This window comes from Takifugu rubripes, chromosome 19 (assembly GCF_901000725.2).
Source record: "Takifugu rubripes chromosome 19, fTakRub1.2, whole genome shotgun sequence".
Classification (NCBI taxonomy): domain Eukaryota; kingdom Metazoa; phylum Chordata; class Actinopteri; order Tetraodontiformes; family Tetraodontidae; genus Takifugu; species Takifugu rubripes.
Window position 1 is genome coordinate 12,854,953 of NC_042303.1, and position 23,804 is coordinate 12,878,756.

The 23,804-nt window shown below is 43.9% G+C and overlaps 1 protein-coding gene across 4 annotated transcripts in view; it reads left to right on the plus strand.

Moving 5' to 3' along the window:
- cdh22 (cadherin 22) overlaps window positions 1-23,804 on the plus strand; it is a 140,438-nt gene that overhangs the window by 84,179 nt on the left and 32,455 nt on the right. For all 4 annotated transcript variants that reach the window (XR_003886063.1, XM_029826994.1, XM_029826995.1 and 1 more), the window contains 2 exons: window positions 2,924-3,807; window positions 13,032-13,326. Coding sequence is in view for 3 of the 4 variants with exons in the window: in XM_029826994.1 (XP_029682854.1) it covers window positions 3,547-3,807; window positions 13,032-13,326 (556 nt within the window). In the remaining variant the exon portion in view is untranslated. The remainder of the gene's footprint in view (window positions 1-2,923; window positions 3,808-13,031; window positions 13,327-23,804) is intronic.

Genomic DNA, 23,804 nt, shown 5'->3' on the forward strand with positions numbered 1-23,804 from the left:
GGACTGTTTCTCCATCTTCCCTCATTAGAGTGTTCTTCTTTTAGGATTAATTATGAATAAATGTGTACACACTTAATGACTCCCCCAAGTGGGAAGGCTGAACAGAAAGAGTTGGAGTGTAGGTTTGTTTTCAGACAGAAAACAGTTGGTGCTCGATAAATGGTGGCGTTTGTAGAGCAACATCTGGGCCCTGGGTAGATGTGGGGGGAGAAAATCATCCAAATGTTTTCTAATTACACAGATTCGAAGCGCCAGCCCCAAAGTTAAGTTATCAACTGGGTGGCAACAGAAATAGCAAAAGCAAATTATATTTCCAATACCGTTTGCCTTTGAGGCAAAAGGAGGGGAAAAAATATTGTTTGTATTTCTTTGAAGTTCTCATTTCGCAGCTCCAATATATCTTAGAAGGAACTTGAAAAGATTTTTTTTCTCTTTTTTTTAGAATCAATTTACTCTTCCAGCCATGAAATCAAGAGGGGGGCTGTTTATTTTGGCCCGTTATTTGGTCTGCCTCTGCTGTTGAGAACGCAACAACAGACACGTGCAAGAGGTTGATGATGAGCTTTTCATAAAATACATTTTTAGTGTCGCGACGACGTGTCATCATGTGCCTGAAGATTGTGAACAATTCGAAGCTTAGTGCTCCCTGATGGAAAAGAGAACTACCTGTTTTATATTTGAATATTTGTGGCTCGTGCTGCATTTCGCCTCTATCGCATTGATCTCTGCGTTTGCTTGTAATGTTTATCTCTACCTTCATCAGCAGCTGGCTTCTGCCTGGATAAAGCTCTGCTACCTCCTCGCTGTTGCCCCAGACCTCTACATTCCTGCGTATTTCTGGGGCCTGATCAGAAGGTGGAGGATTACTGTCCTCAGGGGTAGTAATGTGGCACGTTGATAAGCAGCGATCTTTTGGTTCTTCGCTTTAGAGTCAGCAACACATCAGCTTCTGCTGGGACGACCCGTAGAAGTTGCTTCTCCCAAAAGAGAGGATGGCCGGCCTCAGAAGGACACAGTTCTGTCTCTGTGGAGATTCAGAAAAGCGCCTCGCCACATTTTTTCTCATGTCTGTGTGGCGGATCGGGGAGACACGCTGGTAGAGTCAGCACGTACCTCACACTCCTCCAGGTAAATCATGGAAATGAGGGCTGTCGATGCCAAACATACATGGAGCACCATGTTCTCGACGACTCAGTCGAGAGTCGAAGTGTGAGCTTATTCCTGTCTGTCACTCTCATGGAATGTTCCTGTTCCTGCTTTTGTGTACATTTACTGGATGCTGAGCTGTGTTGCGTCTACAGTTTCTCCTAAATCGGCTCGTTGATGTAGGCTAACAGTCTGTGTCAGTTTCATAGGTTGCTTTAAATCTCCCTCAATGATCTGAATAGTCCGCATTCCAGGCTGGCTAGTCCCGGGCTGACCCCAGTCACATAGAGCCCAGTAACATAGACTGATCCCCTCCTTCACACCTGTGCTTAAAACATCCCAGATGTGAAACAGTGAGGGTGCTCTAATATTTGACAGAGAAGCCGAGGGACAGGAAAATCAGTCCCTTGGGGCAGGTGCCGCGGGGCATCGGGGCTGCTGCAGCTGCTACGCTAACCACCGGTGAGGATAGCAGCAGCACGGGGCGACAAACCAGCAGCAGCTGATGACTGATACCATTCTTTAGCCGATTAAAGACGACAAAGCTAAACCGGACTAAAGACTCAGAGTCTTAACGCACTGGTGACGTGGTGATGTTGATGCTACAGTTGATGGCAACGAGCCACCTGGAGGTCTGCACATGACATGTTCATGTTGTCCGGATGCAGGTTTAAGGGAATTTTGAAAGTGAACTCAATCCACTTTTGTCCTCCTTAATTTTTAAGACATCGGTGTGCAATATGTCATATATTTACAGTCACATTTCTATTTCTATCGACTCATTCCTGCATCAGAACATCACTATCACGTGTGTAAATCCGACTGTACCCGCGCTCCCGCTTCGTTAACAACCTCAACTGTGGACAAGAGAAGAATGACGCCTGAGCCACTGAAGCTGGTTTTTTGAACTGTTTGCTCTGGAGATTGGACGCCCCCAGAGCAGTTGGTTTCCAATACCACGGACATTGCCTCGGCCAACAGGCTGAGAAAGAATTATTTCCGGATCTACTGACTTTGCTCCTGGGATGGGGGAGTGTGAGATTAGAAGTCCTCTCTCACCCCACAGAAACACAATAGGTTAAGCTACCTGCCGGCCTGTAGCTCTTCCGAACGCTCTTGTGATTCTCCTTTGTGGAGGTCACAGGACTAAAGACGTAGCTAATGTTATTGTTTGTCCCCCTTTTTTACCCCATCGTCAGCCTTCCGTTCCATAGTTCCACGGATCCCATTAATCATATCCACAGCCACGGAAAGCACACACTGTCACTCATTATTTGCCCCCCCCCCCCCCCCCCCCCCCCCTTCCAATCACTCTCTGCTCCGTTAACTACGGCCCTCTGTACAACCTGTGTCTGCGTTCCTCGAGATCTGCCCTTCCTGGCTCTTTCCAGTGTTTGTCTGAAGTATTAGGTAGTTGTTGCCTCATTGGATGGAATTAATTGATTAAAACTATTATCCAATTAGTGCTCCCTCATGCAATTAATCAGCTGGCTGATGCTGGGCCGCTCCATCAGCCAGACGAAAGGCAGACAGATGCTTTGGGTCCGGTGGGCGATGAACCAGGACCTTCCTCTGCGTCGCACCACCTTCTCTCTCTCCTCTCTCTAATTTCCTTCCCTCACTGTTCCGTCCTTGTCCCTTCACAGTGCACATTAAGAGACGTCGCAGTTGTTTCTGACAACAGCAGATCCTCCAGATCACAACAGCTACTTTTATTTAATTAAACCCACATTTCGCCTCTGATTTTTTTTGGTTTCTTTCCTCTGTCTGTCCGCAGGTCTGTCTGTTTCATGCCTCTGAATCACTGGTGGCGTTGTGATGGCCAAAGAAAACCGTAGCGCCTCTGAAGAATGAACTTTCCGATCCACTGGATGGCTCTGGAGGGGAAATTTCCCAACATCAAACAAAATCACTGACAATAAAATCAGATGACCTTTTTTCACTTGAAGGATTCTGCTTTGGAAAGTGAAGTCGTGACATTTTAAAGAGCAGCGCTGCCGTAATTTCAAGTGCAGCTTTGTATCGAAACCAGCGAGTGACAAAGCACAGATGAGTGGAATATATCTACATTTCCTGAGATTTTTCTTGAACAAGTGACCCGTTCCTTCAAAACTATTGATTTTTGAAAAACTTTTTTTTTTTTTTTTTTGCACTATTTTTGTTCAAGCGTTTGACTGGACAAGAATAGGCGCCATTGTTACAGTGAAGCTGGACTATGCAGGCGGTAAAAATCAAATATGCTCCTTGACCTTGCTGTACAGTGTGCAAACAGTCTCTGATTATTTTGTGATCCCATGGATTTACTTTTGACTTTTTACCTAACTTCTTAAGTCTGCATCTGTTTCCTATAGGACAGAAGTTACGCAAACCTACCAGTTTTTCACACATCCCTTATTTTACATGAATTTTAATCTTTATTTAGTTCTCAAAATGGCTACTTCTTGGACTGCAGGGGTTTGGACACTGTTGGCAGCCCTGGGGCTTCTTAGTGTTTGCCGTTTTGGTTATTGCGAGGCCTCAAGGACTAGTAGTCCAACCTCAGGAGGGAGGAAAGAGGACCACGGACCCTCGTCCCTAGAACGCGTTAAGAGAGGTTGGGTGTGGAACCAGTTTTTCGTGGTGGAGGAGTACACGGGCACTGAGCCGCTCTACGTAGGGAAGGTAAGACGCCCTTTTTGTTTTTATCCTTCGTGTGTTTCTGTAGCATTTTTGAAAGCAAATTTCTGAACCTCTACATTTTTTCGGAAAATCGCCCAAAAAGTTCCGTATTCGACTGCAACAGACCTAGATGTTCCCCAAAGACCACGATGTGTTAAGTATTCTCGTCATCCACGTTGACGCAAACCACACAAAATATTGCGCAACGTTGACAGGCAGAGTTAAGTTGATGTAATTGCACTAACACGGTAGGTTTTCCATGTAACAGACTCAAACTAATATGCTCTTACTGTAATCGCAATTGAATAAACAGCAAATGTGCAATAAAGTGTTTATTTTTATGATCTCGCAAACCAGCAGCTTAACATTAAAACACCCACAGTTATTCTGTTAATGTTTGAGATATTATATCCATCCATCCATCCATCCATCCATCCATGTAAGTAAATGTTTGCTTCATTTTTTTAAAAATATTTGGTTTTATGTATTAGATTTTCTTCATGTATTTGATATTTGCATCGAACCATCCTCTGTAAGTACTGTCAGTGTTCCAGTGTGGTTTCATAACAGTAAAACTCACCGAACGTCTTACCGTTGCTTTTGTCGAGTCACGGTGGAGTCGGTTTGTTCCAGCGTCTGTCTGCCCTTCTTTGCTGTCCTAGTTTATAATTCATCAATTTTGTGTTTGTATCAGTCCATTTCATCCGACGTCACATTTTCATTGAATTTTCTTTCACAAAAGCAGATTTACTTTGCCAGTGTTACTCTTGTGGGAGCTAAATTTTGTTTTCTGATTTGATGACGCCTTCTTCTCGGTTTCAAAAGAGACTTTGGGAAAATGGTTGTGCTTTTCTGCAAATGAAATCTGCTTCCTTTTTGTACTAGACTCACACCTAAAGACTTAGAAATCTCGGCAGAGTTGTCCCTCCTACACACCGCTGCTGCCTGTGCCCCTGGCTGGAGTTTTAGTAGCTGCCTCTGTAGTACAACTCCAGCAAGCCATTTGTTATATTGGGTTGAAAATGACAATTACAAATTCCCAATTCATTATTTTAAAACAACACATTTTGCATCCTTGACAGTAACACAAAGGTGCTGAGTGCATTTGTGATTTTTTTGAAATGCACGTGCATGTGCTCAAGGGGTGGAGGGCAGATTGTGTTTGATAAGAATCTATTAATCACATAATGTGTGAACGTAACACCAACTTTTCACCTCCACAGAGAAGCAAATTTCATTAACATGACATTCTAAGAGTGTGTTAAAGTGTGAGTAATGTGCAAAAAGCCCTGGTTTACACGCAAATACTCTCACTGTCACCCAGCAGTGGAACCCTTGGTCCCAGCCCACTTATTTCCATCCACATAATCTAAAAATATGAAGGGAAAATGGCCCAGAGTTTATATTAACAAAATTTATCAGGACAGGTCTGAAAACATCCAGTGGTAGATGTGAGTTTATGTATCACAACATCCAAATTGAGCCTTTCCTTTCTCCTTGGTGAAGGTAAATGTAAAGAATAGGAAGCACGTCTCCATTAACTCTTTTTTAGAAGTGTCACGAAAAGTAGGAACCACTTACCAACCTGAAAAAAGGTACTTCAAAACTGAACATTAAATTCACGAAATATAAAATGTATGAGCATTTGCTGAAGTTCCATTCCATAAACTAGATAGAGCACGACTGAGGATGACTCCGTTGCTTTTGTCCTCTCTGGCGTCTGCACCCCTCGCTCTGCTATCACCATGGTGACCCGAGAAGACAGGCGGTCCCCGCGGTACGCGGTACTCTGACTGAGACTCAGAAGCTTGATACGTTAGCATTTTTAATAATCTATCGCTAAAATTACAACATAATTTAGATAGACATGCGTATTATGGCTTATAATAACCTTATCATACAAATGGCTCTGTTGTTCTCTTCTGAGGAGGATGTCATTTTTACAAATATTGGAGTAGGTCACCTTCTGTTATCTACACTAATGCACTTTGATATTCAAATTGATAGCTTTGTTTCTACCTTCACACCTGTTTGAGACCTCTGGGGTCTTCTGAGTCACTACTGTACACATTGCTGTCATATCTTAAAATAGGGTAAAGCGGTATTGATGAACTGCTGCAGCCCATCACGTTGCAGTGGACTGCACGCTCTCGGGATGCAACTACGACCATCATTTCGGTCCCCCTCCGCATCAATGTTTTTGTGTGCTGCTTCCTGATATGTGGGTTGCTGTGTCAACAGGGGCGTTTGCTGAGTGATTGTGGACACTCTAGTTGGGACGGGGCTTGTTTCCCTTCTTAAAATGACAACCTCAGAAACACTCCACCGTGGTCGTAGTTTAAGCACAACGGCAGAACCTCTGACGAAGACACAGAGAGCAGTAAAAGTATATAGAATCTATCTCCTTCGTGTGCTGTGGGCTTTTTATTGCAAGTGGGTGAATGGTGATGCGTTTGTGATCAGCTTTTACGAGATAACAGCTTCATTCTTACAGTATAAACAAGAAGAAAAAACAATTCTGCTTTTCAATCAGATAACAGCAGGCAATGCAAAAGATGTGCTTTGGGTCTCATTTGGACTGATTTGTAATTCAGTGAAAACATATGCAAATGTCCCTGGTACAGTGATGTCGGCATAACAGCCTTGAGTAAAAATTGCGTTCCCTTGTTCCGCAGCGCATTTGAGAACCTTCCTTTGTTGTCCTTTTGTTGGAGGAGAGTGGGCAGTGAGCAAAATTCATTTGCCTTGAGGTGAAATGAAAAGAGAATATTAATGCAGCCCGTCTGGGATTAATTGAAGTCCCACATCAATCTCGATACCCTCGATTCTAATCAGTTCGATATCACAATTGACCGACTAACTGGGTGTTTATCGATCCCGCCATCGCTGCAAATGAATAGAGATGTCGTCCACTCTTCTACGGCATAATTATCCTGCGCTCATTATTTAGCTGCCATTGGGATTGTGTTGTGGGATTGTGTTGCATCCCTGCTGGTGAGGCCAACAACGAGGCTCCCGGGATCTGCTCTCCGGCTGCCAGGGGACAGTAGCCAGAGAGAAAATGAAGGGATGGAGCGACAGAAGAGGGAAGGGTAGAAAAGAAGGGAGGCATCACAGGGACTTGTGATTCATTACTGGAGAGGGTGCCAGGGAAGGCAGTGAGCTGATGTTAAAGGGCTGAGAGGAGCTCGAGGGAGAGCCACAGCAGGAGGGAGCGAGAGATGATTTTATTAATACAATTATCTGGAGTTATTGCACTTCAAGTGACGAGGGCACATACCCACCCAATCACTGCTATTAATGGTGTGCGAGTCCCCGCATAACTGCTGCACCTTCACGCGTGCCGAGTTTTCTATATCAGCGCTCAAATTTGAGCAGCAGCATAATATTAAAGTCTGCTTCTGCCGGAATAGGCATGGCTGCATTTTAAAGGCTTATATTTGACACAAGAAAAAAAGAAATGAATATTAACTCTTAGATCCAATAATTGGTGACCAACAAAAGGGTTGACACTCAGATTTGACTGTGTTTTCCAAGACTTGCCACTACCTTTTGAAATGACACTAAACCTGTCTCATCCATCCGTACGCTGCTGCTAATGGGGAGCTGGATCACGGCGGCAGTAACCTAAACAAAGAGGGCTGGATTTTCTCCCTCCCCGGTCCCTTCTGCTTATCCAGCATTTTCTCCAGGCCGTCCTCCAGTAAATCTCACAAGGATGGCCTTCTCCCCAGATACCTGCCCCACCTCATCTGGCTCCTTATGATGCAGTGCCTCTCTTATGAGCACCTCCTGCATGACCAAGCTTCTCACCATATCTCTGAGAGACCACACATCCTGCGGAGGAAACTCATTTCGGACACTCGTATCCTTGATCTCTTCTTGCGGTCACTACTCATGGCTCATGACCATAGGTGGGGGTGGGAACACGGATCGACTGGTAAATGAAGAACTCAGCATCGGTTGGTCTTGGTAAAGTAGGACCTGTGCTGAAAAGCAAAGTCTGCTCTGACCTCCCACTTCCTTCTTCCCTCACTTGTGTAAAAGACCACGAGATGCTTGAACTCCTCCACTGGAGGCAGGATCTCCACCCTTTTCTATCTGAGCCCCATGGTCTGAGCGTTGGTGTGGCTGATTCCCATCCCGTCCTCTTCTGCTCTGCTAACATCCACTCTGGTGACAGGTGAAGATTTTTGCTGGAGACGAATCTTTGACATCTTGATGTTTTTCTTTCCTTTCTCTGCAGTTTCTTCACCCACATTTTCAGCAAAGGAAGACTTTACTTCATTAAAGTTCCGGGCTCCTTAAACGGCCATGCTCTGACGGGCATTCAAAGCTGATGTTAAAAGTACTCAGGGGCAAAACTGCCTTCTCCCTGCCTATGTCTCTTTCTCCATTGTCAAGAATAAATGCAGAAACAAATGCACTACTGGTTGTGTTCGTGGAAGTTTCTATTTTTAAAGAGTTGAAGCTGCATAAACAATCAAAGATGGAAAGATTACACTCTGTCACTTCTGCCCTTCTGCAAGTGAATTAAAAATAAAATCCATAAAGTGCCCCCCTCTTTCGCTGATAACTGTCCTCAAATATGCCGAGAGAAAAAAGAAATGCAAACACTAGCAGCATAAAACACAGAGTCGTATTGTCTCTTGGATGCTCCTCAGCCTCTGACTGCGAGGTGCTCATTGGGCATCTCACGTTGCGCAGCGATGCGCAGCAATCACACAATTTGACCATATCGCTCAAAATTCCCCCCCCCTCCACAGTGGGGCCCCTCTCACAGTGCCTGTTCTGCGCCCTGTATTGGAGCACCAATCTTTGAAGATGGATCCCTCAAAGCAACATAGTGACAAAAAACTCACGATGGGACTTTTGTCGTGAGTCTTGGTCCCAACAAAATGAAATGTGTTGCATAATGAATGGTGCATTATGCATAATTAAATCACAGCTTACTGTGGATCAAACATGTTAATGTTTGATGGCTGTCATTTGTTTCTTCTTTACTGTATCACCAAATGTATAAATGTCTACTTCCTTTATAGATAATACTAAAAAGAAACAATTGCTTATATTTCCTTTACTTAGGTTTTATGTGAGGCCAATTACTTTAACGGGTATTTCAAACATTTTTATATGTTCTTTTGTGTCCTTAATGCTGAATGTCAACAGCTTATTAGTATTTTCAGCACTGGGTTGAAACATCACCTATTGCTGTGAACACAAGGACAATCTGAAACTTATTTGCATGCAAAATACCATTTGATGTAGTTTGGTGCTGAGCAAAACAGGTCAACGCCAAAAGAAACTTCATTTGTTAAAATCAAGGGTAACAGAAGTGTCACTGAAGGAGGGTGAATTTTATTTATATAGACATACATTTGATTTTTTATTTAGACCGAAAAACATTTCCCTGTCTGAAGATGGTGTGCAGATGTTAAGGGTTGTAAACCCAAGAGCAGAACTAAGTGTGTGGGAGGGAGGGGGAATGTGATGAATGTTAACTGATAGAGTTGCTAATACAGGAAAGGTTCATCTGGGTTAATTATTATTGAGTTTTCAAATAAAATATATTCTGGAAACATCTTAGTTTCAGGATGTGTGTTGAGGTTAACACAGTGGGACCTGTAGCTGACAGCTAGTCACCCTGCACACAACCTTGAACCATAAGTTCTAATTGTAAAGTTATATTTTCTGAATATCATGCAAATATCACCTGGTTTGACCCAGTTGCTTTAAGCATGCTGGATAAATGAGGATGAACTAGACTGCACATGAATTGAGTGGTTTTGTCCTGCGTGTCTACCTCCCTTTGGAGCCTTGTGGCTCCATCATTGAGATTTCTCTCCTCCCTTGACTCCCCTCTCAATTTCCCCTCTGCTCTGCCGTCATTTACTTCTTTATTTATTTACTTCTTCTTTCGCCCTCCCTGCTGGTAGCCGTCTCCACCTAGGCTCCCTCTGATGCAGTCACCTTGTTAACACTTTGAAGCTGTTAAGATCAGAAAGCTTGACAAGCTGCAGTGAAACGTTCCAGGCTGACTCCTGATTACACAGACTTAAATATAAGACAGCCAATTTGCTGCATGCTTAAAACCCTCAATAAGCCAAGGATCCACTGCAGCCCATATTCTCCTCCCCACTAAGCCAAATAATGTACTTTTTTGCTCCCCTCCCGTTACACAATTACAGTTAAAATGGAAATGTGAGACTTTTGTCTGAGGCCCTGCAAGACATTCAATGCTGAATTATCATTTAGAGTTGATGCTTGCACCAAACAGCTGACTCCATGGCTTTCTGTCCCTGAGTCACATGTTGTCACCTTCAGCATGTCGGCCCGCGGTGACAGTCGGACAGTGACCCTAAAGTGAACCCAGCAGGGCATCGGCAACCTCTTTCTCCCCTGACTCACTGCACACTCTCAGCTTTAAAGCCTGTGGGTTCCACTTATTGCTACTTTAATAAAGTTTCACTTAGACCCACATTCTGACTCACTTCTAAACAGTAACAATAGTTTCTTTTGAGTTTTACAACAAAAACCCACACACTCTAGACCAGACTGACCAATAGTGGATTCACAGTAATAGCCCATGTACACATTCATTATTGATAGTTATTTCAGAGCCCCTACCTTCCTGAACAGGGTAACAATCATATCCATTATCTGACGTGCTTCAAGCGAGAAAGCGTATTAGCTTCATCTTTCTGGCTGAAATACAGCCTGACCCAGCTGTATTGTCAGTCCACGTCCCACTGAGTTGCAGTTATGACGGTGCACCGCTGGTGCAGCCATTTGGGTGGAGAGTATCCCATATTGACTGTTGCTCTGCACAAATCAATTGGCTATGACATCAGGACTTGTTTATTATTCTGTACAGTTTTCAGGTCAACTATAGAATGTGTGAGGAAAAGAAATACTTTATAAAGTTGCTACATTAAATCTGCTTTATTTTTGCAATTTCCATGTGATACGTAAAATGTACAAATAATTAGGCCTCCCTTGTTTTGCCCTTGTCTGCTTTATGATGTTAAAACAAGACGTTTTCACCCCTGGTTATGCTTTTTGTTATTTGATTGACATTTGAGGTTTGACCTTTAGAATGTAGAAAACAACTTAGCAAAGCATAGTGAGTGTGTGTGTGTGTGCGTGTGCATGTGTATGCGTGTGTGTGTGTGTGTGTGTGTATCAGGCTGCCAACCTGAATCACTCCAGTGTGGATAGAGTGACAGACGGATAGAAATATTGAGCCTGAGGGGGGGTAGTCATGCCAGCAGAATGATGCCCCCCCCACCACGACGTATGTACGCTTTTACGTCGTGTGTTTGGGCGGGCACGTGCACTCTGGGTAGGACCTTGCAGTGTGCCAGCATTTGTGCCGTTGAATTAACACCTGATGACAACATTTCACACACAGCCTTTAGTCAGCGGAATGTCCTTTAGAACTGCTGAGAGAGGACAAGAGAGGAATTTGTGGTGGTAGTCATCCACCCATGCACCTTAGTGGGTTTTTTATGATTATTATTGGATGGCGCACAGTTAGGACCATTGGGACTGCTTTTATTGTAACTAAAATATTGATACTTTCAGTGTCCCGGGCAGTATATCTTCTCGGGGTGTTCGTGTATTTGTCTTCAGGATGGTGGGTTGAGGAAAAAAGCATAAAAAATGAAGGGGGAATGGATGTGGGCTGCAATATCATGGCACCGCCTTGCATTATTCCATAGTTTTACGACGAATACTTAATGAAAACCGCCGCAAGGTTGATGGAAGCCCATATTTAATTAAGCCTTTATAAAATATTAACCACGGAGGCCGGGGTGATTTCCCCTCTCCCCGGGTCTGCTTAGTACATTGAACCACAGTTACACGACGTACACAGTGGTGAATTATAACTCTGGATAGAAGGTAAGAGAGGGACAGAGAGCAGGACTAGTGCTCACTAAAGAGCCAAAGGGGATGTTGGGATGAGGGACCGATGCTGCTCATATTGCTGCCTCTGGAATGTCTTCTAATCACATTAGGGGGGAACTATAGCTCTGATTTATAAGAGCTCTTTTAAGTTCACTTCACAGCTCTGGCACCTCCGTGTCTCCAGCTATAACAATCTTTGAAATGACTTTGATCTTCTAGTTTGGGCTTCATCCTGTGAAGGGCAAAACACACAGGAAAGGTTTATATCATCTCAAGAACTTGCCCCCCCCCCCCCCCAAGCGACGGTAACTGGGCTACAGGGAGCTGGAAAGCTGCAATTGCTCCTTGGATGTGAGGGAAGAGCAGGAGAAAGGTGCTAATCCCTTGTGGTTGTGGCCAAGTACAAGTGACTTGGAGCAGTCACAACAAAATCTCACGCCCAATGAGTGACATGATTAAAAGGGAAATGTCCACGCTCTCGTTGTGCTGAACTTTCATCTGCATGCTGTGTGGCCCACGCTGTCTTGGTCACGCTACTCTGATTTCTGCCCTCACACGGGGGAAGATGGCACTGACACACTTGTGATCACCCCCCCTCTGCAACTGAGGGTCACAGGTTCGTGCTGAAATGGGGCCGTTTATGGGAAAAATGATATTACGTAGCATCACAACTGTTGTGCTTCATTCTTGAACGCATGAGCATGTTTAGAATTTTTGCATAGCTCTCTATGGTTAAACTGTGAGTCCTGTTTAAATTAGGTCAATCTCATTAGTTTTTACTAAATAAGCAATAAAAGGTTGCAAGTTCAAAGTGGTTAATCTAACATTCTTTTGTAATGTACATGATGATAAATGAAGACCAAACATTGGGTGTTTGGACAAGAGTTGTCTTGGACTGGAGCTGTTTTTGACCAGGGTGCAGGGTACCTGTCGCCAAATGTTCTGTTCTTCTGCATTGTGACTGTTTTTGTCCAAATCCTACCGAAGCGCAGAGAAATGTTGCATCCAACCAGCAGGGGGCGCTAAACACTTCACTTTTAGGGAGCTTTAAGCTTCAATATTGCCCGAAACCACTCCCTAATCCCTTGAGTGAGAACTGCTGTGCTCTATTTAGATCACTCATAATATATTGTATCCCATAATATATTGTAGTCCCCAAGTAAAGCACTTCAGTTGATCCCTAACTAAGTATGTATTCCATAATTCCATCGTCTCACTGGGCCAAAAGCAAGAAGCTAGATGTTTACTGTCCATTTTCATTCATCATTAAAAAAAAGTGTGTCCACAAATAATATGTGATTATTTTGTTTTGGTTTCAGATCCACACAGACTCTGACGAGGGTGAGGGCAACATCAAGTACACCATCTCTGGGGAAGGGGCGGGCTCCATCTTCATCATTGACGAGCTAACGGGAGACATCCACGCAACGGAGAGACTGGACAGGGAAGAGAAGGCCTTCTACACCCTCCGGGCTCAGGCTAGGAACCGTCTATCCGACGATCCCCTGGAACCAGAGTCAGAGTTTGTCATCAAGGTGCAGGACATTAACGACAGCGAGCCCAAGTTCCTGGAGGGTCCCTATATCGGCAGCGTGGCGGAGCTGTCGCCCATAGGTAAGGCAAGAGTCATGTAGGGCGCACGGACGTGGATCATCTGGATAGCTGTTTCAAGCTCAGATGTCCCAAAGGTAGAAATTCTGTCCAGAATTACCAGTTCTAATACAGCTATAGCCGTGATTCATAGGCTCGGCTCTGTAGAGTCATACTTTTCCCTTGAGTCTAAAATGCCAAGAACGGCCATAGTGCTAAAATATTTAATGTGTCTGTAGAGACAGAAAAAAGGCAAAAAAAGAAGCAGACAGGAGAGAGGATGGAAACAACTGTAGAGTCAGAGGATTTATCGTGGAGGAGGACGTTGAATGGTGATGTGAAGATTCCTGTCTGGAATGGGGGGGGGTTAGCGGCACCCTGTAGTTACAGGGAGGGGGAGGAAAATGAAAGGCGGCAGCGCAATCATATGAAGGGTGGAGGGGGCAGCATGCGTGACTATCGGCTGAGTTTTGTGGCTGCGTCCTGACACACTGTTACGAGCGGAATGACGAGGGGGAGGATGCAGGTGTAAGCAGCACCCGCTCAAAGGCAGAGTGGAGCAGACAGGTGGATGTGGGTGGGGGGGGGCTTCATTAACATGAAATCAACGTCAGGCTGGTCTCTGATGTACAGCAAACAACATCCTTTTTTGATCCGCTCGGCAGTATCACAATAGCACACAACAATGCACGGTCACTAGGATGCGTGTGTCCGCGTCCATAATGAAAAGGATGAATAGGTGGTGGGGGTGGGGTGGGGGGTGGGGGCAGGGGGCTTAAAACCTGTTTGAGCCCCATTGAAAGTAATTCCTGCTGCCTCAGCGTGATCTCAACCGTGGCCATTTCATCTAAAAAAATAATAACAATAATAGTGTGAGGGTGTTTTGGGGCTAATTTGAAAGGCGGCAACAAAAAGAAAGGAAAAGAGAAGGATGAAGATCGATATAAATAATGCAATTTTGGAGAGAAGCGCGACAGGGAGAGTGAAAATTGGAGTCAAAGCCACCCTTTGTTAATGCTGGTTAATGTTATCTTAATGATCAGGGCCCATCCACTTTGGCTGCTGACCCTGTTGCACCACAGTCAAATTATGCACTAAATGACTGCACAGTTCATGTTTTAAACATTGTAGAGCACTAGCCCTAATGAGCTAAAAGCAAGTGCTTAGTCAAGCGTTCTCCAGCTCCGTCCCCTTCCTCTTTTTGTCTTTCTGTTGCTTTCCGTGTTGAACATCGGCTAACACCAGCAGTATTTCCCGACATGTCCGTGATAAGGTCAAAAGCGCAGCGACCATATTAATTAAAAAGCAGTGACAACAAGTTGCCTCGCTGGCGTGACGTTGACGAATCGCCGAAACGGCGTGTGAGCATTTTGCATGAAGCCGCTCGTGTCCAAAAGACTGAAGCAAAGATGGATGTTTATTCCATTAGATGATATGTGATCATTACAGTCTTGTCAGAATGTCCTGCCCGGTCTTTGGCTTCCACTAAACTATTTTCTTAGCTTTTGTGAATCCCCATGTGGGCTTGGCGGGGGGGATTCTTAATTATATCGAAGAAAAAGGAGCACTATTTTGCACATTATTAAATCATTAAAATGCACTTAAATGCTATCAGGTGATGGGGGTGTCACATTTCTGAGCTCCAGAGATTTTGATACAGTATATTTACATTTACTGTACTTGGGGTGGTTTTGTTCCAGATTGTGGGCGTTTTTGTGGTCTCTGGTGGATTCCCCTGCACTGCTTTCATTCTCCAGCCATGAGGTCCTCTTGGTGTTTTCTGCTCCAGATATTTCCAGTCATCTAAAGCAGGCTTGTGTTTGTGTTTTGTGCGGTGATGGTTGCTAGCATTAGATATACTGGTGTTATGCTTACTGTGCTGTTTTACAGCCCACTATAAAGCAAAAATACCTAGCATGACGTGAGGTCATAATAGCAGGAATGTAATAATTCAGCGGGGGAAGCATTTTCATTTTTACTTATCGCCCCTGTCATGTCGCTGTCGTGCTTCTGCAGCCTCCCGGTCGCTGCCTAATTCATTTGTGTAGACTTGCTTTTTGTCGATGTGGCTATCTGTGGTTTTAGCATGTACTGCCAGAAATGTAAAAGAAAAAAAATCACGTACATAATCTTCTCCAGGGTGTTTAAATTAAACGGAGAGGTTAAATAAAGTGGGGGTAGCAGAGATGGTGATAAAGTACGAGGGCTCCGGCTCCGTCTTGCTCTGGAAAAATGTTCAGCTAATGAAATTGAAGTCCTAAATCAAATTTGCAGTTCATGAGTGATCGAGTGTTGCGTCGAATGCTGCTTTGAGAACCGCGGTTTTAATGTCCGGAGATAAACTAACACGGATGGAGATGCTGCGGAACCTTAATGTGTCCTCTACGGCTGTGGAAATTAGAGGGTAGAGGGCGTCCGGAACAAGCGCACCGTTGCTCAGGGATCCTGGCATTAAAAGTCCGACGGGTAGGATTTCAATGATGCCGATTCCAGGATCTGAATACCTGGCCTCCATCCCTACCCCCCTATCAAGAGTGACACAACTGTGGTGGCTGCTGGGAAACAAGATTGAATTTTCCACAAATAGCTACTCCAGAGATTTGGTGTTTTTTAGAGTACTACTACAAACATGCCAACATTCAGCCATTACTGCTTGCTATAATTATACTGATCACTCAAATTACAGCCATATAGGTCATTCATTATTTTGTCATTTGCATGATTTTTGTTATTTGGATGACTTCTGTCATCTTGGGATAAAAAGTATATTTATTTCTTGAACTACACTGAACGAGGCTCCTGAAGAGGGAGCATCAGTGCATGAATCGTTAACTGTATCAACAACTCCTCTGTTTGTGTAGTGCCATAAATCTGGTCATCGCACTCGTCCCATTTTGGGAAATAGAAAAGCATCTGCAGCCGCGATCGCTCGCCGTTAGGAAGACACCTAAAGCGCGCGAGTTTACGTGACTCCAAATGATAAATGTGTGACCGCTTTATCCTGTGATCATGTTTGATACATTGCTGAGGGTGGTATCACTGTTAGAAATGTCCGTAAGTGAAGGAAAATCCAACTATAATGGAAAAGTTGTATCGCCTGTTAAGTAAGACAAATGCATTTTTAATGGTCTTACATTACCTTTATGTTGCCTGGTTAAGGAGGACAAGATGCTTTAAAATGTTAGATTTATTTGAGATAAGTCTGTTTGATTAATGGTCAGATCATCTTTCTGTCAATTAATATTGTCCCTTTATGTTTAAAATGATAAGAAATTTCACCCACCATCAATGGTTATGGTCATTAGAAAGTTTTCTCCCCTTTTCGTCTAAAATAACATCTTTATTTGGAGCGCTCCGGACAGGCGTCCTGAGAGACCGGGATTATTATTACAGAACTGCAGTGCAAAGCAAGAACGGTGTACTTCCTGGAGATGGAGGAATGTGCTTTCCTTCTTTTTTTCCATTTAATAATACTATAAAAGCAAAAAGGTAACAGTGAACCAGAAAGTGAAAATACACCACTTTTACAAACCCTAATTACCAGGAAATTACACTGAACATTTCTCACAAAGAGCGACAGACCCCCACGGAGCTGCAATCATGTGCACGTCAGCCACAGAGAAGTCTGAAGTGTGAAAGTCTACCATCGGCCAGCTTTTGGATAATCAAAACTGCCATCAAAGCTGGCTAATAGCACACTTCTCATTTGTTCTGCTTAATCAAAAGTATTTGACAGATAAGTGCACAGAGCATTTTGGCACATTGCGGGATGGAATCAGCCAGTCGGGCCACCGACCCAAATGACGAACAGTTCCAGCACATGCAGCCCTTCTCTGACATGGTTTGTACTTTATTTAAGTGATTTACCCTTGGAGCCCTCGAATGTTTAGCTTTGTGCTGTATATACTTTCATCTATTTTGAACCATCGGTTTGGCCACATTATCAGCGCTATTGTCTTTCAGCCAGAAGGTTGTGTGTTTGATCCCCAGGGAGAGTAATTGACAAAAGTATTTTATTAGTTTAGGATTTTATTGGTTTAATCTTGGCAGATCTATTGGCAGCTTGGGTTTCAGTAGATAAACATTACTGTTCTCTTTATAAACCGTTTTTCCTATGCTACTATTTTCATCTCTGTGCTACGCAGTTAACAAATTAAGTTTTAATATTTTCACGAACATGGCTTGTTTGCTTCTTTCTTTTTCATCTCTCCAGTTCCTCCTAATACGTCCAAGTTTTCCCTCTGTGTGTGTGTGTGTGTGTGTGTGTGTGTGTGTTTTGTGTGTGTGTGTGTGTGTGTGTTTTATGGATCGAAGAAAGTGATTTTCCTCCTGGTCGATGTTTTGTGTTTCTGCTGACTAATGGTTATTTTACTTCTAGACGTGCGCACAGATGATCCGGTTGGGGACATTTGTCTGGAAATTGTCCTGTTGTGACTGAAAACCAGCCTCGGTTCCTTTTTAACGTGTTCGCACATGTAAACAAAAATAATAAATAAAGAAATATTTATCGTGGCTGGCGAATGGAAATGGAAAAATCCCGCAGATTTCCTGTGATGCTAGATATAGAGTTTGGAATTTAGCACAGTTTTCCTGTCGTCCTAATCTTAATGTTTAGACGCTTATAGGAACCCCCCCCCATGTTTATGTTTTGCAAAGCCTGAACATTAATATTTGAACTGGATCCATCTTTTTTTCTCTTCCCCTGCCAAAGTAACTGTTCAAATATTTATCTGGCTTTGAACTCGGTCTCAAAAGTTTTGCAAACTCAAAGCACTAAAGGGATATCGTTTGTGTTGCGTGGCTCCGTAATGAGAGTTACGCAGCGTTGCAGCCTTCAAAAGGTTAATCTAATAAACACAATATCAAGCAGACAAACTGCAAAGAAGTCATTGGCACCGGAGCCTTCGGCCTAATGCGTCGTTTTTATATCGTAATAAAAAAACACACTTTCCACTATTAATTCACTATAACGGTGTGTTAAATCTTGCATACTAACTCATCCACCAATCTGCCAATTTCCTTATTTTATTCCTGAATTTTAAATGCCAGGAAACCTCTGTCCATGCAGTCATTAAAACACAAGCTGGTTCCCTTCTGGCAAAGACGGGAAGGGGAGGAAGATTTTGGAAAAGGAGTGGGGGGGGGACTGGAAGAGGGAAGAGTATATTAGCAACATGGGGGGTGAACAGAAGTTAATCCTGTGATTGATGTGGTTCTGCCATCGAGCACTGCGGGACCTCCGCTTGGCTGCGATGTGACAGGACGCGACACCCGCGCGCTGGCCTCTAACCTCAGGTAACACTGACTGACAAGTCGGGGTCCAAACAACAGCAGAGCAGGCAATAAGCATTCAGACAGGTGACATCAAGCTGACAACAAATAGCTGTTATCTAGCAGCCGGGGCTCCGTATCGCCATGCAACGCAAACCGCCACAGTTACTGTCAGGTTGGTGTGATACGCATCATATTATCTGTTAAAAGTAGCAAAATATTAAGTCTAGTTTCAGGGAGATTAAACACCTTAGCGCCTGAGGTCACTTTGCTTTTCTCAAATGCACCGAGGCACCTGTGCTATCCCCATCTGTAGAAAGTCCAGCTATAGATTTAAAAAAAATGTACATCTATTGCTTGTAGAGCAGGAGTGATTCTAGGATGCAAACAATCTGCTTGATGCCATTTTGAGGTGTCGCTTACATGCGCACCCTTCTGGTCCTTCGTGCCCACTGATGACGCAATGAGAAACATTTGATTTAATGCATATTTGATAACTTTTATTGGATTCGGACACTCCAGCGGTGCTGTTGTTAGCACACCTGCCTCAAAAGAAGATGGTTTCTGTGGATAATAGTTCATTTAGAGGTCTTCAAAGTAAAGATACATGTCCTGTTTCCAACTACACGCGTATATTTGTGTCTCTCTCCTTCTTGCCCCCAGTACGGTTAATATGAGAAATGCTTTCAATTCTGCTTAAGTCAGATGTCTACCAGAGGCTTGAAGTAATAATCACCTAGTCTGTTGCCGGGGTCTAGAGAGGTTGCCCAAGAGGCTACAAATTGATGCAGTCATCATTAAGATTGTCAGGCCCTGTCATGGCAACAGAGGATGGGACATTGGGAGCAGCAAGTCTAAAGGAGGAAGCAATGCAACAAGGCAGGAGCGATTTCCAATCGATTCCTTCCGCCCATTTCAACTTAAATTCCCCCGCTGCATGATGGGATCGACATCAGTGCCACAGTACCTGCAGCAGTGAAGGTCGTTCTTCAGCGCTTCTTCCATGAAACCTCACTGGATGATCATAGAAGTCTTGTTAAGTTAGCATGGAGAGCTCTGCCTGTTAACTCCGAACTCCATTCTAACTAATTTGAGCAAGACATTTTTCATGAACGCAGCACAGCACTCCCACCTGACCGGCTTGCCTTAATACTAGAAGAGACCATGAAAGATCCAGACCAGCAGGTTCTGATCCCAAGGGGGCGGGCCCAGACTCACAGAACCTGGGAAACAGTGTGTTCTATCACAGAAAGCCTCCAGCCTTGGCCAAACTCCATAGATAGTGTCTCGTGATTTTTCAGATCACGTAACGCTACACGGAGGAATTATAGCGTATTGATGGTGCTGATGCACACCACTGACCAGGGTCATTCCTGTAAGAACCAAAATGACGGGCTCCACACTCGTGATGAGACTGGAACCTTTCTAATGACAACTGAATGACATTTCAGGGAGAGAGACGTGAGTTCAACGCTCCTCTTGGCTGACAGCTTGGCTGAACCTCACAAAAATACTTCAAAAAGCCAACACCTAAATAAAACCACGTCTGAGCCTCTCCAAAATATAAATTAAACATAGGTAAGCACTCCTCCCCGGTGCCAGAACCCCATCTTCATTAATCTGTCAACCGACATCAGACACTTTCACTAACATCTCTTCATCCAGCTGCATCAGCCAGGACTGCTCAAAACTCCGCTCCCAACCAGGACATTTAGAGGAAGCTTTGTCCCGGGCGTCTTCGTGGACATCTCTCACTCAGTCCACATTCTGTTTGTCCTCCTTCCTGGCCAACATTAAGCAGTCAGACCCACCTGAGACCTTTTTTTCCCCGCTGACCGCCTCCTTACTGAACTCTACATCTCACAGACTGTAATCTATTACCTCCACAACACTGCCGAGGGTGACAATGTATGTATCTATTTACATCCTTGTGTATCTCTCACACTCTGCCTGTCTATCTATCTGTCTGTCTGTCTGTCTGTCCGTCTGTCTATATCTATCTCTATCTATCGGAAAAGTAAAAAAAAAAAAATCCATCTTTTTTGGGCATGAATCAGGCTGAAAAGATTTAACTTTTCCACCTACAAATCACTATATGATCTGATCTATTAGAAGTCACAGTTTCGAAGGATTACAAACGTTTGATTTTAAATTTAGATTCTCTGGCAAAAAAAAAAAAAATGGGGGAAAAAAGTGTCGCTAAATCCCCGACGGGATCTCAGAGGGGATCAATGTAAGCAGGCCATTGGCTTATATGACAAGACGGCTTTTCTCTTCACTGTGCACTTCATTCCGTCCCACCCTCCATCCTCTCTGCACCTCTCTCTTCCCCTCCTGAGCCGTTTATGTGGATGAGAGGGGAATGAATCATAGGAGAAGCAGGGAAGAAATAACTTTTCATGTGAATACACCTCAGCTTTTATGGCTTTACTAAATGATCCATAATGTGGGTGGGGAGCACTCAGTCCTCTAGATTTAGGTAGGTCGGAGCGGGAAAGAGGCTCAACTTCAGAGCAGTTGAACCCCCCCACATGCATGTGCTCCATACCACTACAGCCCCAGCTGAGCTGGGTACAAATCTCCTTTACGAGGCTACCTCTTAAATAGCTGTCAGTCTGGTGTCCCACATGCGTCGCACTGCTGCGGCTCCCCTTGCGGTAATTGAACCATCGCTCCCAGAGTGCTGAAACGGTGTGGGAAGCCATTCTGACAGACTGTGTTGATACCATTAAACCAAACTCATGCATAAATCTAAGCATACAGCCGTTGTCACCCACCCCACAGTCAATCCCTCACTGCTCCGTCGCGACAATACTCTTTACTTCACTCCCCCACAGATGGTCCAGGTGTTGGGCTCACTCTGAATGGTATTTTAGTTTGGATCGAGCATTATTGAAGGGATAATGGACGCTGTTTGTCACTCACAGCACATGCTCTATGGTTGTGGGATTACTGCGGGATGAACGGCGCTTCCTTTGTGTCCTTCTCTCCAAGAAAATGCTACAATATTATCAGCAGAATCATGTGTTCCACTAAACAAAATTGACACATAGAAAAGGAATTAAGTCTATGCTAAAGGCAAATTGCTGCAACTGGCTCTTATTTGCTTTTCGTCATAAGCTGTTCAGCTGAAGTGCACGGTGAAGATGTTTATTGCTCTGAAAAACAGCTGTCATATTGCAATTATAGCGTTGCAGAGTTATAGCCTTGTTATCAAAGGAAGCCGTAAATAATGTTAAATAAATAGCTGTCGCTCAGCTCCGCTGTGTCATTTGCATTTAATCGTAGTGAATGATTATTGAACACCCAAACGATTTTCGCGTTTTCACATGGCGACAGAAATGTTGTAACCGTGTGTGAGATGAAGAGAATCAGGCTGTATGGCTGAGCAGCCAAGCAAAAGGTGAACCTGAGATCCGCTTTGAGCACTAGTGTTTAGATTTCTGTTGAGCCACTAATGGTAAAATACAAATCGCACTGGTTTCCATTAAGGGGTGCAGAACCAGAAGGTCCTGGGTTTGGATCCCGAGGGACTTCTGTGGGATGGATGAATGGTTGGATGGTTTCTTTTTGACTCTGGAAATGTTCAGAGCCATGCTCTCGTGTCACATGCTAAAGATCTGAATGGACCAACATGCATTTGGTGAAAGAAATATCAACAAATTTAAAAAGAGACTGTAAAGACTTCAGGGCAGTTGTTGTCTCACCTACCAGGCTGTGGGCTTATGTCAGTGCTCATCAGTCGGTCTCAAGTTTGTAACTCAGGACGGAAACTAGATCTTGTTTGTTTCAGAAAATAGAAAAGAACACTGTGCCGTAAAGCCCTGCAGATCTTGGCTGCGAGTAAAAACAAACAAACCCAAAACTCCAGAATCTGCAGAAAGAATTGTACCCATGAGGGAACATTATAAAAAAATAAAAATACCAACCGGTATTTTGGCAGTTAATAGTGTCATTGTTCTTTACTTATGGTCTTATGGTAATTTGTGACTGAAGTTTTGGTCGGTGAGACACAAGAAAACAAAGGAAAATAAAACTCTTAAGCTGATGAATATCTGGAGCTTTTACCCATTAGACATAGTTCTGTGACTGCAATATGCATTATATTAGAATCGGAGGAAATCGATAGGTTTTATTGAATCCCACAAGCCCATCAACAGCAAAATTGCTTAAGTGAGACACCGGCTGATACTGTAAGTAATGACTTCTCTCACCGAAAAACACTGATGCGAGCCGGGGCTTTATTAGGAGTCCAAGTGCCAAACTCACTGCCTCACTCCTCGTTTTAATATAAACACAATAAAGAAGCATTTGCATTTATATGGTTCTTCCAGACCATCTAACATTGCTGCCAGCCAGCACCTGGAAACAGCTGGGCTCCAAACTGATTGTTACCTGGGGAAAATTAAGATAAGAGAGTAATCCTATGGATGAAAATGGTTTTGTTGGACTTGTAGCAGTAGGGGCAACGGGGTAGGCAGAACTAACACACCACTGCCTGATGATAATAATAAAAATGCACTGCTTCCATGTAGCTTTTCTAGTTGATGTTTTTTTTTTGTTCATCAAATAAGAATACTATTTTCCTTATCCCCTGACTGCGATGCTGCATATCTTGATCTTCTAAGGATCAGGCTGCTGTGTACTTTTGCATATTTGGTCGACATAATGAATTTGCGTAATAAAACTCATGAATTTGAATTAAATGAAAAGGCGGCCTTTCCCATTCACATTCACGGCCTTGAGTCGACCCCAGACTTGACAGAAAAAGGTGGCGGGATTCGTGATTCTTTGGTATAGCTCGTACTCCTCGCGCAGCCGCCTATTTCCAGTGATATTTTTACACCGTACCATCATTCAAATTAGCCTCGCGTTTCAGCCTCATACCTCAACATGTGCACGCGCCGCTTTGCTTCATACCCAGTAGAAGGCACGTGTGACAGGCAGCAGGTCAGTGGTTTGAATTGTCTGCTTTAATGACCAGGTGCTTTAATTATAATCCAGCAGTCTCAAGACTCCCCCCCTCCTTTCTCTTAAAAGCCCCATTGCATGACAGGAAGCAAACAGCGCCTTGACACTTCCTGCTAATTAGCGTCATTAGCATACGGTCATTATGTGGCTGGAAAGTGGCACGACAGGGCTCTGAGAAAGGCAACAGGGATGACCTTTTGGCAGACAACACCAGCTGTCAGTAATTACCCAGACTGAGAGGGACGGAGACGGCCGCTGAG